The sequence below is a fragment of the Fukomys damarensis genome, unplaced genomic scaffold (genome assembly GCF_012274545.1).
Source record: "Fukomys damarensis isolate Sample0158 unplaced genomic scaffold, DMR_v1.0_HiC HiC_scaffold_21, whole genome shotgun sequence".
Classification (NCBI taxonomy): domain Eukaryota; kingdom Metazoa; phylum Chordata; class Mammalia; order Rodentia; family Bathyergidae; genus Fukomys; species Fukomys damarensis.
The window spans coordinates 29,460,066-29,475,923 of NW_022900933.1; the positions used below are offsets into that span (position 1 = coordinate 29,460,066).

Consider the following 15,858-nt stretch of genomic DNA (forward strand, 5'->3'; position numbering starts at 1 on the left):
AAAAGAAAACAAAATCAAAGAAATAAACGTTTGACTTCACCTCCTTTCTGACAGAAAGATAATCCAGAAATCTGCTTTAGCTCCCACCCTCTACGTGCTAAGGTGCCCCAGATTTATACCTCTAATCCAACTTCCTATTGAGCTTAAAACTCATGCATCAAACTCTCTACCTAGTGGCTCCACTTAACACATTCAAAAATTATCTCAAATTTAACACAGCTAAAACAGAATTTTTGCTGTAACATGCATTCTACCTCCCAATCCAAATGTGTCCACACACCTTCATCTGCAACCCCGATCCTGAAAGAGAACAGCAGAATTTCCTTTACGTCTGTCCTGCAGCTCTAGAGCAAGTCTCAAAAAAGATACTTCTCCCGGCAGTCCGTTTGAATGTCTCACTCTGGTAGATACCCTACAGGCCTCCTTTCTGTCCCCTGGGCACTTTGAGCCACTGCCCCCACCAGGGCCTTGACATTCATGGTCCTCTCTGTCTAGATCTTTGTGCACCTGTGTCCCTCTTGTCATTCAAGGCACTGCCCTGTCAGACCCTCTGAGAAGCCCCCCACATTCCTTCCCGCCCCCACTAGTAAATTATTCCACTTAATTTCCTCTTGGAATGCATTATTATCTGGCACATCGCTGGTCCTGTCCATGCATGGACGTACTGCTTAACATGGACCTCCTCCTCACTCCAGCCCCACCGTGTGCATGGTCCCCTGTCACAAGTTAGCACCTGTAACCACTCACAACAGCACCTGGCACTCCACAAACCTGTATGCGGCACAAGCAGACCACTGTTAAGAATGACTGAGGCTACTGCTTTTGCAAGTGAAGAGTTTATATTTTTACTCGGCAAACTATCATGCAAGGCCTGGGAGGCTCAGCTGTAAACACTGGTTCTTCCTTAAATGACTGCAGCGAAGGAAGACTGGAAGGAGTCTGGCATTTGATGAACATTTCAGGGAGGGCTTCAGGTGACTCTGAGCCCCAGCTCTGTACCAGGCCACCTGGACTCTGACTCCCAGAGACTCTGGATTGTTTTTTCCTTCCACTACAGCCACAGTCACGGTCAGCACTCACGTGACTCGGCCTTTCCTTTTTTAAAGAAAAAAAAGCATATACAAATGCTCTGCTAGCTGGGTGTTTTCTAATGGTATTAGTTCAGTCATTTATCAGTCCTGTCCTTAGAGAAGGATTAGCACAGCCTTCTGGGAGGCCCTAAATGGAACTCCAGTAAATGGAAGGAAGCACAGAACTTGGCCCCATGGGTGCTGGAGGGGATCCCACACCCATACACCCAGTGAGCAGGAAAAGGAGAAGGAAGCTTTACTGGAGAGCCTTTCCTTCTGTGAAGCAGCAGTCTCTCGGCCTGTATTTATTGCCTCCTGCTGAGTTCACATGCAAAGGTACTCAAGCAGGAGTACACATTCAAAAATCAAAGACTTCGTTCTGTTCTCAGAACTATCTGCAATCTTACATTGCAAACCATCAAGTTATTATTAGAAAGTTGACTTTAGATATTACCCTCTATCTTCAACCATATTTCCTTGCTTTTCTTATCATATATGGCACACACCACATCTGTACCTCTATCAAACTATTCTTTTGAAGATACTAAATGCAACTTAACCAGAGTATACAGAAGAAAAATGCTAGTTAACTGAATTTTTTTTTAAAAAAATGGGTCAGTGTCTCTGCTTTACCTAAGTTACTAGAGCAATTTAAAGTTTTCCACCCAGCATTCTCATTCTTTTGACAAGTTCCCATTCTATTTAGGTAACCTTCCAATCACCATTTCTGTCCTTTCCTTTTCTGATATTGTTCTAATACATCCTTTGGGTCCAGCAACACTGGTTTCATAAGCATCTAGATCTTTGTGGCAAAAAACCCTGTGATTACTTAGTAATGACCAACCTTTCAATTGGGGTTGCAACAGTCTAAAAGACTACATTTCCCAGCCTCCCTTCTACCTAAAAGAGATCACATGACCAGTTTCTTTCCAATGAAATGAAAATAGAGTACAGTGCTGGGTTTCTGGGAAGACTGTTGAAATTTTTAACTCAGTAGGACCTTTCCTTTTGTACCCACTCCATACCCCTTCCTCTTTCCTAAAATGAGAGCATGCTGCCTGAAGCCACACTGGGCCCTGAGAAGAATGACAATGGAAACCAGTAATGCACTAAAAACAGCTAAGCAGATAGATAAATGTGCATCTCTGTACAATCCCTCAAGACTTAAGAGGCCGGCGCATGCAGCTCAGTGGTGCTGCACCTGCCTGGCAAGCGCAAGGTTCTCAGTTCATTTCCTGATGTGTGTGGGGGGGGACGACTTTCAAAGACTTATGTGACAGAGAAATACATTTCTGACTTGTTTAAACTACTACAGTTTGGATCTTCTATGGTAAACAACCAAACTTTTTCAACTAACCCATTCTTTTGTGGGTTTGTTTTCTTGTTTTTTTGAGACAAGATCTCACTATGTAGTTTAGAATGGCCTTAAACTCACTATGTAGCCCAGGCTGGCCTCAAACTCACATCAATCCTCCTGTCTCAGCCTCCGAAGTGCTGGGATTACAGGTGTGTGCCAACATGGCCAGCACAACTAACCCATACTTGAAGTTCTCCTGTTCATTGCCATACCCAAAGACCATTTTGATAATAATTTATTCAATAATTTCCCTCTATAAGGAATATTCCAAACTTGACTATCATTATGCTCTATCTCAGCTCCAAATGCCTCTATTTGGGAAAGAAATGCCTGTCTGACTACCTTTGGGTGATACCACACACCCATTGACTAAGGACACTTCCAGAATTTACAGTGGTTTATTCTTTTTAATTTTGTGATGCTTTCTGTTTCATTGGAACATATGCTCCTAAGGCAAGAATCAAATCTCACGTCAACATTACTAAATACGTCTGTTGACGCTAATAAGCAGAGGACCCCTGAAGTCCCCAAAATGACAGGTAACGAGACACTGATAACTTGCTAACAAAACGTCACTACAGAAATTATTTAAACAAATGCCTATAGTCTGAAAACTTCAGGCCACTGTGGAAGCAAATATGGCCAAGGAGTAAATGCTTATGGGTCAGCAGATATTATTCACTGAGATAAGGAACAAATAAGTTAAAAGTGACAAAAACAAAACTGAAGACCTGCCCAATAACTAACAGCATAAAACATTATGCTATCCTTTTAAATATATATTTCTATATAAGTGTAGTGGCATGTGCCTGTGATCCCAATACGCAGGATGCCGAGGCAAAAGATCAGGAGTTGAAGCCTGGGCAAATTAACTGTTGGAAAGACCCTGTTTCACAAATAAAAAGGGTTGAGGATGTAGCTCAGTGCAAAGGCCCTGGTTCAATCTCAAGTACCTCCATATACGTTTATCTTCTGTTTCAAGTGTAAAAACAAATAGTCTATTAGAAAGGTAGGAAATTCAAATCTAAAACTTCCCACCTTTTTTTTTCTGAGAGAGAGGGTCAGGTTGGCCTCCAACTGACAGCAATCCTCCTGCCTCAGCCTCCTGTGTGCTGGGATTACAGGAGTGCGCCACCACACCCAGCTAAACACTTCCCACCATTTGTCAAAGTCCAAGAGTATTTTAGACCATCCAGGGCTCCATGAAAAAGATTAAGGGCTGGGCTCTGGTTCAATGGTAGAGCACTTGAGTACCATGTGTGAAGCTCTGGGTTCAACACCCAACACAGGAAGGAAGATGGGGGACAGGCACAAGGAGAGGGGGAGAGAGAAAGAAAGGGACAGAGATCATGAAGAAGGAAGGAAGGGCAGAGGAAAGGATCCAAACACTTCTCTTCTTGTAACAGAATAAAAACCTATCAGTTTTAAATAGGTTAGTGTGCTGTCTTCCTACAGAATTTACTACAGAAAATTATCCCACAACTCAAGTAATTTCAAAGGGAAACCCCAAGGCCTCTTCAGCTCAAAGGCAAGGTTGGGAAAACAATGTACTGCCTGGCTGCCTAGGCAGCATGCAGAGGCATCTGGTAGACCTACTTAGGCACCACAAGGCGCTGCCCAACAGAAAGCAACAGCTTTTACAGTGTGGGGTGGACGTACTGACAGATACAATGATGGGTCCTCAGGCCCAGGACAGCCAAGCTTCCCAGAAGCTTTACCAACCTCCAATATCGTCACCAACATCTACCTGGGACGTCACTGCAGGGACAGGAGGAACATTGAACCCATGAAGGGGCCAGAAAAACAAAGACTTGAGAGACATGGAACAGACAAGAAAAGGAAAACAGAGCAGTGAGACGCAGCTTTTACTAAAGAAGGTCCGTGAACCAGAAGAGATTCTCAGTAGAGCCCACTGAGTGAGGAGGCCTCCACATGGGCCAGGATCACAATACATCTAGCTTTGTATTCTTTTAGCATCTAGTATAGTAGAGACTTCCAAAAATTTGTTGAATGAGCAAACAAAAAGTTGGCAAGGCCAAGACAACAGAAGCATCAGGAGCGATGCCCAGCGGAATCAGGAAGCAGGGTCAGGAAGGAGCGAACAGAAGGATAGGCCAGGAAACACAGCCAAGAGCAGTGCAATCATTTCCTGGGATCACAGGGGAAGCTGGCATGAAAAGGGTCCTATTCTGGCACCTGTGACATAGGGGTCTATTTATTTCAGTGACCACAGAGACCCTAGCAGAGACTCAACCTAATGTCTACAGCACAGAGAGCAGAAAGCAACCCACTCGCTCTGTGCTGGGCACAGCACCGACCTCCATCCAGCACAGCTGCTTCCAGTGCTGTGAAAGGCAAATCAGCACTCACCCAGGACTGCCCAGCGCCTCTGACACCACATCATTTTTATTCCGCCTGACATTACCTTGATGCTTAGAAATTGATATCATCAGGGCCAGATGATGCAGTGCTATAGTTTTTGTTTTGTTTTTTTCAGTACCGGGGATCAAACTCAGGACCTTACACATGCGAGGCAGGAGTAGCTCCACTGAGCTAAATCCCTGGCCCCTGTTCTGTGTTGTTTTTCGCTTTTGTTTTGATGCTGTGCTTTACAAGGCACTGTTTGTCCAAAACTGCAAATGGTCTTCCTTCTAAAAGGACCTCCAGTTAGACAAGTATGTTGACCACCGTCACAGGAAATGGAAATGCTCTGGATCTCAAGAGCAGGGAATTAGAGGCCACTGTGCACACGGGGGCCCTGTCACAGATGCCACGTCTTCTCAAGACTGCCTCTGACAAAGAATCTCACCACTGAGAGGGCAAAGCAATCAGCAACTAACTGGCTTTCTGCAAGGGGGGAAGGGGTGGACAATGGAGGGAGAATTTATATTAAAAGCATGACCAAAATATATGGTGGAAGTTTAAAATTTTAAAAGTATTACAGTAAAAGACACATCACATTAATCCCCCTCAAGATACGTTCCACTTAATTCCAACACACTTAGCCCATTGTTCTTGCCACTTTCTGAAGCAATTCTGTAAGTCCTCTTGCGTGAGTGCCTTTAGGAGGTCAATCAAAAATACGGTGATTGCTGCTGCTAAGTGCCATCCAACAGAAAGGCAGGCCTGTGAAAACACTACAGTGGTTCTCATCTATCTTATTCACCAGATGTTACATCATGCAACTTCTGGCTCTACCCCAAAGTCAAAATGAACATGACTTTTTATACAATGGAGTACTACTCTGCCATAAAGAAGGATGAGCTTGAGACATTTAGAGCTAAGTGGATGGACCCTGAAACCATACTCTTAAGTGAAATAAATCAGACACACATGTTTAAATACTGCATTGTTTCTCTGGTGTGAGAAACCAAAAATGGAAGGACTAAACTGTATCATAGATATTGGGAAAGGAGAAGAAAATGTTCAAATGAGAAGGGTGAACAATGGAGGGGGGAGGGAGAAAGGAAGGAAGGGACAAGAAACAAAAAGTAAAAATAGAAGGAAAAAATGGAAGTGAAGCTTTTGTATAGAGAGGGGAGGGGGTTTGAGAGGGTAAGACAGGAAAAACAGAGGCAGGATATATCACACATGGGTGCAAATTCCCCATGAAGAGTATTACGTGTTTCTAAAATGTACCAATAAATGTTTTGCTTAAGAAAAAAGAAAGAAAGAAAGAAAGAAAAACTGAACACGAAAGGTAAATGTTTTGAATCAATTCAGGACATTAAGGCAGCCACAACAATGCACTAACAACATGAAAGAGGATCCCTTTGAGGGAGAAAGGCTGCTGAGAAGCCAGCTGAAGGATCGCGCATGGCAAAAGACCTGGGTCAAAGCCTGAAAAATAAGAGCCAACAGGGCAGCAACTAACTGGCTTTCTGCAAACATTAAGACTCTCGAATTTACTGACAAATACAAATGCGGACCCATTTTGACAGCACAAGAATATTCTCGAAATGCATCTTATATTTATTCGCTACACTATGTCTTTCTTCCTCTATCACATAACCCAGAGTTAATCTTGGGTTCATCTGGGTTATTTTAATCCCAACAACCCAGGTTCATGGAGCACCTTCAGGAAGCACGTACAGGTGATGCACAGCAACCACCAGACTGAGGTGTAATCAACCACCAAGGTCAAGCACATGCCCTTCAGCGCTGCCAGGAATTAAGAGGGAGCTCCTTTCTGCCACTGCTTAATTAAACAGAGTTTAATTCCTTGCCCAGCAGAGCCATGGTGAGGAAGCAAAGGACGAGACGCACGACAAGCACAAGGCAGATATTCTATACATGGTCACTACTGTTCAGAAGACAAGTGGCTCCTCGGCTTCCTGGGTATCCATTCCTAAAAACTAGCCAGGCGTGGCGTCACACGCCTGAAATCCCAGCACCCTTGGGAGAGGCAGGAGCCCAGACTGAGCAACTCAGTGACTTAGTGAGACCCTGTCTCAAAATAAAAAATAAAAACATAGGGCTGGGGACAGAGACCAGTGCAAACGCCCTGGGTTCGATCCTCTGTAACCCCACACCCGCCAGACGCACACCCTAAAAACGAAGCAAACAAAATCTCCGACTCCTCTCCCTGGAAAATGAGTACAGTACCCAAGACAGGCTGTCAGTAATTTCAGGTGGTTGGTCATCAGAGCACCACACCCAAAGATTCCCAGGTCAAAACTCTGAACAAAGCTAACTCGTTTCCTTGTATGAAAAAAGTATAGCCCCTCACGGCCAGGTGCTCTGGAATCCAAACCGGAAGCAGAAACCCCGCCTTCCGGTCCAGGCCTCTTTGGGCAGAGTTGTCCTCCTTCATAATCTAAAGCAATATTCAAAGCACTCAGCCCTGGAGATAATAAATACACTTTCGTACGGTGTTTCCTTAGTAAACCTTCTGACGCCAACAATGTTTTTGCGAAAATGGCAAGAGGGGAAGTAAAGAAAAAGCACAGAAATAGAAACGCATACCTGAGCCATTATAATCTAATCTATAAAAAATAACTGTACCTTCCTTCTCGAATACAAGTACCCAGAGAGGTTGGCACACGCTGATGTAATAGTCCTAATTAAGACCCACGCTGGGGCTGGGGATTTAGCTCAGTGGCCCTGCACCTGCTCTGCAAGGCCAAGATCCTGAGTTCAATCCCCGGTACCAAAACAAAAAAGACCTTTACTTAGGAGGTAAAAACATAAGCCCAGACTTTATAGTGCAATCTCAATTAATTTGGCCAAAAATCATCGAAAAGTGAAATTGTAAGATAAAAGGCAGATGTGGAACTTTAGAGTCGGGAACAGTTGACCCTACATGAACCCCTGGCTTGAGCTGTAGGAGTGGTCATCCAGGCTTCGGGCTGCACACAAGACACCTGCCTCCAGCAGTATTGGGGATAAGGCCCCAAAATCAAACTGTGGTCTAGACTTCAGTGCCTACTTCCACTCAAAGGATGGAAAACAAATTAAATGAAATCACAAGGAATCAAGCAAAAGGTAAGACATTCTACAGGCAAATGATGGTTCTCTTTAACAAGGGAAGGCGTAAATAAGAAGGGGATAGGAGTGCTGCAGACTACAAAGAATGTACGGAAAGCAGCACAACCATGCCACATGCAAGGCACAAACGATATCTGGATACTGATTCAAACATATTGTAAACAAACGGACATCTGAATTAGACCCGTTGTGACACTAACAAACTTCTCATGGGGGAGGGGACGGTGGCAATGTGATTATATAAGAAACTGCCAATAATTCCCATACATATTGAAGTATGTTACAGTGACACTAAAATCTAGAATTTGCTTCAAAATACTTCAGCACTAGCATAACAGAATGAAGGAAGGCAAGTCCTCATTAGCAGCTGAATCTGGGTGTGGTGTACAGATTCATGTTCTTCTCTCCAGTTCTGTGTATGTCTGAAAATGTCCATGATCGGAAAATAAAACCCTCACCTTCGAAGTCCTTTAGGAGATAAAACGGGAGCAAAAGTATTTTCTTTTGACTTAACTCATTCACGAGACAATGTGCTTAATGACATCTCAGCGGTTGGAAAGAAGCCAGGACAGCGTCTACTTCAGGGATTCTCAAATCTGGCCATGCATCAGAAACACCTATGAAGCTTATCTGAACTATCTACCAGTTTTTCCCAACCCATCTCAAATCAAGCTCGCCAGGGATGGGCTCTGGAGAAATGGTAATTTGTCTTCAAATGTCACAGGTGCTTCTGATGCAACCCAGAACCTTCGCACCCTGCCAGCCCAGCCAAACAGCTGTCTGGGAGGTGCTCCATCCAAGCCCTTGGGGACAAGGATCACACAGGACTCCACGTCCTCGCTGCTATGCCACCTTTAACTGCATTCTCCACTTTAAAAAAAGAAGTGAAACATCTACCTTTGTCCGTGTAATTTGCAAGGCCTCCATCCCCACCTTCAACTCATGCCTCTCTTACCAACATCTGGACCTACTCAGTCACCTGTGTTGAGACTGAACCTGGAATGGGAGCTACTGCCAGGTAAAATTCCCTGGGGAGAAAAAAACAAGGGTACCTGCCCAACGGAAGGGACTTTCATTGGGAAAGCATCAGGGAGGTGCTCTTTTTCCACTTACTCAGCCCAAGAGAAAACCCCAAGTGAACAGGCCAGGGCCCTTGAAATACCTGGTTATACCTGAGCGCACCTGGGGAGAACCTGAGCGTAACAGGCCATCGTCCCTCTCCGAGCAGCCATCAGCTGGCCCCAGGGTCACCCAAGGAAAGAGGAGAAAAGAGGAAAAGCTCACAACTCTAGCTCTGTTCTCACAGCACTGCAAATACTGGGAACAAACTCCTGACCACAAAACTGACTGCCATTTGATCAGAAACGTGTCAATACAGGTCAGTGCAACTAGGAAGCCAGGGCTCAACATTTCACAAGATTAACAATCTCAAATCCTCCAAACCACTCCCTTTCTACAGATGATATCTGTGTTTATCCAGACTGACAACCAACACCTCCAGAAAAGACAACTCCCAGGATCCAAAGAGGGGTCCGGGAGGCAAGGAGTAGATGGGAGTTCCTCCAGGTAAGCTTTATTTTTTATTTTTTATTTTTTTCAGGTAAGCTTTCAAATACCACCTAACACTGGCTCCCCACACTGCCAAGGCTGATGATGAATAACCTTGCAGATCTCATGGTATACTTCAGCCTTGGTCTTGTGTACCATTTCAGAGTGTGCATTTGCTGAATTCCTTCTATGTGTGCACCAGCATTATGTCAAACACAGAGACGCAGGCAAGCTGGAACTTGCAGCATCATTCAGACCAAACTAAAAGCCTTGTTCACTGCACACCAGTGACATAAGGCTTTGGGGGCCCCGATCAGAATGTTCTTGTCTGCATTTTAAGTCTGGAATTATTCCTCAGACTTTCCTTTTCTGGCCACACAGACTTCCCCTATACAGAAGCTTTTAAGAGTATAGCCTAGGGATCTTTACACGGGAGTCTAGGCTCTCTTCTAAGTCCCTAGAATGATCAAAGCACCAACAGAGCCAGGCACCAAATGCCCAGCCTGAGAAATGGATGGAAGGAGAGAAGGAACTGGATACGTGGAGACAACAAGAACTTGTCCTTCCTCATTGAAAGTGTCACACTTTGACTGTTACTGCTCTATAAAAATAAGACCCCCTAGGAACGAGGAGCCCAGAAGACTTTCAAACATTCCCATTTGCACATTCCATCCAAGTACCAAGGGACCCAGTGATCCAAGTCAAGCTCCTTGGTGGCCACACCAGTCCCAAACCCAGCATCACCACCACTGTCTCCAACATAATCCCCAAGTGACCACTTCATTATTCATATTCTTTCATGTCAAAGGCAAGTAGAATATTCTCAGGCTCAAGATACCACCCAAAACAGAAACATGTTTCTGGAGAGAAAGAAATTAAAGACTCTAGACAGGTGATGGCTGCTTGCCCCACACAACGGTGTTCCATGCCTCAGTCTGAACTTCAACAAGCATGAAAAGCGGGACTCCAGCTGCCTGCCGCAAGAGCATCAGTAACATGAAAATCAAAGCTGGAAACACAACAGAGGGAAATTTTCTGACAATTTCTTTTAACTGTAGTTGAATTACTTTCCAAAACTCCAAGTTAGGTCTCAGTTTTGTTTTCCACCTGTCAGTACTATTACTAGTGTATCATACCAGACCTACAATGCTCCTTAAAAAAAAAAAGTAAAATTATTAAAACCATCTTCTTTTAGCTGAGCATGCAGTACTAGCTAAGATTTTATAGTCAGTCTCTAATGGGAACCTTACTCTGAGCCAATTTTTCATACTCGGGTTGTTTCAAAGTTGCCAAACACTTATGTATGTACCAGATTTCACAGAAGACTCCTAGCAGCACACGTCTCAGACTGATGCTGGGGTATGGAAGTGAACCCCATCCAGTATCCTAATAAAGTGTATCACTGTCCATTTACTCCAGAATCCTGGAAAGGTCGCCCTTCTACAAGTTCATAATCAGAAAGCAAACAAATGCCATTTTTCTCTAGCTCTTGGTGGCAGTTTTTCTTATATATAAGCCACCTCATGGGTAATGGCTACCCCTGGAATACAGATTTTTCTTTGACCACTAAAGCCATCCACACACTGCAAACCACTGTGGTGTGATTATGGAAAACCCTACCAGCAGGTGTCCCATCTAGTAGGCAGCAACACAAAACCGATACACTTAAGAAAAGGAAGTTCTTGGGCTGGGGGAGTTAGCTCAGTGGTTTTGCCGCCTGCCTCACAAGTGCAAGGTCCCAAGTTCGATCCCCAGGACCAAGAAAAAAAAAAAAAGAAAAGAAAAGGAAGTTCTTCATAACTATCTAAATGAATTTAATACAGTGAAAACCATTTATTAACTCTTCCTTCGGTATAGTAGCTATAAATTCAGTTTTAATGGAGAAAATTTTTTAATTAAAAAAATCTTTTCATTCCAGATGAGGCTTACCTGACTCCTCTCTTTGTCCACTTTCTTAAAACACTTATTCAGTGACAAATTATGTCTCACTGAGTTTTTCCACCCAGTAGGTGCATTCGCAAAATACGGAAAATGTTCCAAAATCCAGTTGTAGATATCCTTCACCGGCAGGCGCTTGGTTGGAGAGTCCTCGATGGCCATAAATATGAGGCAGCTAAAGGAGTAGGGGGGCTTGCAGTTGGGGTTCTGCCTGGCATCGTAGGGCATGTCAGAGTGGGCGGGGGACGGAGGGGTGTCGTCGTCCAGCTCCTGGACGGGGCTGACACTCCTGAGGACCGACTCCCCGAAGCTCTTCAGCAAGTTCTTGCTCTCATGCAGCCAGTTCAGGTTGGTCAGCTCCTCATCTTCCATGGTCCCCTCTTCTAATCTGATGTCAGGCAGGGAAAAGTCGAGGTCATCGTCTTCCTGAAGGGTCTTGGAGAAAGCGCTGCCCGGGTAACACTGACTCAGTCCACTGGACACACTAATTCCTGAGCTTTCTGGCTTCTTGCTGGCAGGCATGACTGGACCCATTTACGTGAAGGCTCCTGGAAAGAGAGTGCAATGACATAATGAGCTGCAGAAACTCAAATCGCACAGGTAGCTGGGACCCTAACTGTCTTGCTGCCTTGTGCCTCCTCCATGGGTTCCAGCTACGTAGGCATAGCACTTATAGCCCTCGCAGAGCCAAGCAAACGCACAGTGCCACCGGACAAAGATAAACTAACAAGAACAATCAGCCCACCACAGTGACCTGTGGTCCCTCAACTGAAAATGAGACAAAACAACTACAGCACCTTTAATGTGTAAATATCACAAAAAGAATGAGAAATTTCAAGATGCCTTCTCCTTAGATGTACGAAGACTCTCACCGTGACCAGGTGAAAATCAATAATTTCTGGATGCCTCAGTTCTCTCTCACTCTTTTTTTTTGGTACCAGGGATCTAACTCTGGTCCTTGTGCTTTCCAGGCAGGCAGTGGAACCACTGAGCTAAATCCCCAGTCCCTTGGCTCTCTTATTATGCACTACAGGACTACAATAAAATTCTTTCAGGCTTCATGATAAACACTACAAAATAAGTGCGACACAACTCCTGTGGCTTGGTGTTACTGGTCTCACCGTTTGTCTTTCTTAGAAAAAAACAAAACAAAATCTATAAAATTTAAGGCCAGTGTTTCAGATTCACTTCAGGGTTTCCATACAAAGACCATCATAAGGTCCTTAGAAATAAAACTATGGGTACAGGGACTACTGATTTGGTCCCTGTAGTTATTTTTCCTCTGACAAAAGTCATGGCCGAAAACTCCAACTTTAATTATATTTGGAAAGACTAAAGATGATGATGAGGAATTCAATGAATTTGAAATTAAGAAATACATTAAATTTTAGTAGGACACTACACCAAGAAGGAAAAAGCAAGAAACTTCAGGCACTACACAAATGGGAATGAAAAATGAGACATAGTGTCATATGCCTATAACCCCAGTACTCTGAGGGGCTGAGACAGAAGGATTAGAAGTTCAAGGTCAGCCTGGGCAACCCTGCAAATTAACAGGATAAAATAAAATAATTTAAAGGGCTGGAGATACAGCTCAGTAAAAAGGCCCCGAGATCAGTCCCCAGTAACAACAACAGCAAAAACAGAATTAGTGGGGGGAAAAAAGTCAGGAGATTAACTGGCTGCTTCAAGACAAGAAGGCATAATCAACAAAAATTGTTACAAAATTCTATTCCCCTCATTCCCACTTTTATCAATGACCTAGAACAGGGAATAAAACAGTATCTGATGAGAAAGGAAAAATGAGGAAATGGCAAGTCCACAAATAGGATGTTGTCCTGCAGATACCAAGCAAGTTCAACCCTCCAGCACTCAATGTAGGAGAGAAAGAATAGTAGCTATAATGAGAAAATCTTTTGTTCTCCACTTGTAGCATTAAAACAATGGCCTGTTTAAGAAAAGTGCTTCGCAATTTGTCACAGCTAAATCTTAGAAACACCCAAATGCCCATCAACCTGAGAGTGGATAAAGATCCAGTTTTTTATACGATGAAGTACTACTCTGCCACAAAGAAGGAAGCCCTTGAGACATTTATAGGTAAATGGATGGACTTTGACACCACACTCTTAAGTGAAAAAAATAAGATACACATGTTTAAACACCACATTGTTTCTCTGGTGTGAGAAACCAAAAGTGGAAATAAGGACTAAAACATAAAGTAGGTATGGGAAATGGGAAGAAAATGTTCAAAGGGGAAGGGGAACAAGGGAGAGGGAAGGGAAAAAGGAAGAGACCAAAAAAAAAAAGTAAAAATAGAAAAAGAAAAGTGCTTGGTTTCAATTTTTCCACCTCCGATAAGATCAAGCAATCTACCTAAAAACATGAATGAACACATCAAAGGCAGAGCGGTGATCCTCTGAACCTCTAAATGGCCAATAACACCACTTCTAAGGTACAGGAGGCTTCAGCACAGGAAGCTCCAGAATGGGATTCCAGGAAGTGAGTTGTGGGGCCACCAACCACTCAGCCAAGGGAGCCAGTGAGCTGCGGAGCTTTCCCTCCTCCCTGGGGTAGACACACAACCCATTGCTGCAACACACCCATTTCAAAGGAGACAAACTTTCAGAGTGCACCCCAGTCCAACCCAGGCAAGGGCAGTGCGGAAGCCTCGGGGGCTCATTCACTGGGGATATTCCTTTCTGTCAAATCAGGAGCGCTGCTTGATGCACATGAAAGGGAAAAATCAGATAGTATCTCTAGGGTTGGGAATATCACAGAGCCCTCCTCACTATTGTTTTTAACTTCTATATGAAAGAATCAGAGCTAGTATTGTCTCTCTTAAATGATTCCTCAGATCCCACCAGAAAATGTTCCGACTACCAGTACATCCACACAGGAGAACACAAAAAAGAACTACCCAGCTACTGAAGTCAAGTTTAGCTCCAAATGAAAGTTTTATGTCTCCTGCTTCCAAACAGGAAAATTATATCATGGCTGACAGTAAAGTAATTTAATTGCAGTGTTGCTATGACAACATGCTGCTCTCTTTCTTTTTAATTTGCTTATTTGTCAGTAGCTTCCCAAAGGAACAAATACGCTATTCTCCATGTTTTCTTTTGTTTTAAACAAACACCACCAGCAATGTGGTTAGAAAACTGGCACTGGGGATAAAAGAGAAAAGAAGGTTTGGGGGGTTCAGTACCCTGGGATGGTCTGTCTGCCTTGTGTCCCATCCGTTCTCAGCCACACTGTTTGCTTCTCAGTCAATCCGATATCTTATAGTAACAGTATGGACAGCTGCTGATCACTACAGTTCCATGTTTTACAAAAAAAAAAAAAAAAAAAAAAAGCAGTTCCCAGAAACCATAGTTGAGGAGTTTTCCGTTATTGTACCAAACCTTCTTTTCCTCCTATTTTAGAAGGAAAAAAAAAAAAGATTCTAGATCATGTGAGCCCACAGTTAAGCAAAACATTTTTAATCTGCTGCCAGACTGCTCCATCAGATTTGCAAATAGTTATTCACTGGTGACCTCCTTACAACTTTTTCATTTGTTATTAGTTACATTCCCTACACATACACACACCCTCTTTTCGTGGTGTGTGTTTTTAATGACTTGCTATGTCGTCACCACCCCCTCCCCCAGAGAAAATGCAGTAGAAAATCTTAAATTTCTTGCCTAGTAACAGAATGTCTCTAAATTACTGACAAAGACGTTATGGCCCAGTTCTCCGCAGATGTTCAACGCGAACTTTTTAAAAGTTGGGAAATCTTCCTTAAACCCAACCCGGCAGTCTGGAGTTTGGGGGACCGGGGAACACCCACATCCACACCCACACACACACTCCATGCGCGCGCAAGCACGCACGCGCTCCACTCGGGTCTACTGTACTTGTCAAAAATATTTCAAAGGGGCCAACGGAAGCGACGATTGGCTGCATCCCGTGTCAATCAGCGGCGTTGCCAGGCAACGGGGAAACTGCTCTTCGCGTATACAGGGCAATTGGGAGCTCGCATACCTTCACTGCCGGTCAGATGTCATAAACCTTTTATTGGCCGCACCGCGGCGAGCCTTAAAAACAAATCAATAAAAGCCCGCCGTCTCCGAACTTATGCGGGGCACAAGAAAGGTTTCAAAGAGACGGGGAGAGCAGAGGACGGGCCTCGGGGGTCTCCGGAGACCTTCCCAGCCGGTGCCAAGCTTGCACAGTTTGGGGGGGGCGATCTTTGTTAGGAGCCTGTTTCTCATCTCGGGGTCTCTACTTAAACGGCACCCCCTCCCCGACCCCGATCGGCCGAGAGCCCGTCCTCTGCGGACGGGGAGAGCAGGACGGGCCTCGGGGGTCTCCGGAGACCTTCCCAGCCGGTGCCAAGCTTGCACAGTTTGGGGGGGGCGATCTTTGTTAGGAGCCTGTTTCTCATCTCGGGGTCTCTACTTAAACGGCACCCCCTCCCCGCGA

The 15,858-nt window shown here is 44.3% G+C and overlaps 1 protein-coding gene across 10 annotated transcripts in view; it reads right to left on the reverse strand.

Annotated features, from left to right (window-relative positions):
- Positions 1-15,858, reverse strand: part of Foxn3 (forkhead box N3) — a 377,946-nt gene that overhangs the window by 194,933 nt on the left and 167,155 nt on the right. For 9 of the 10 annotated variants that reach the window (XM_033766752.1, XM_033766751.1, XM_033766750.1 and 6 more), the window contains one exon: positions 11,392-11,948. In XM_033766752.1, coding sequence (XP_033622643.1) covers positions 11,392-11,934 — 543 coding nt within the window. In that variant the 5' untranslated portion in view covers positions 11,935-11,948. Of the gene's footprint in view, positions 1-11,391; positions 11,949-14,602; positions 14,625-15,858 lie in introns of those variants that run through there. The other variant, XM_010616283.3, reaches the window with a different exon arrangement.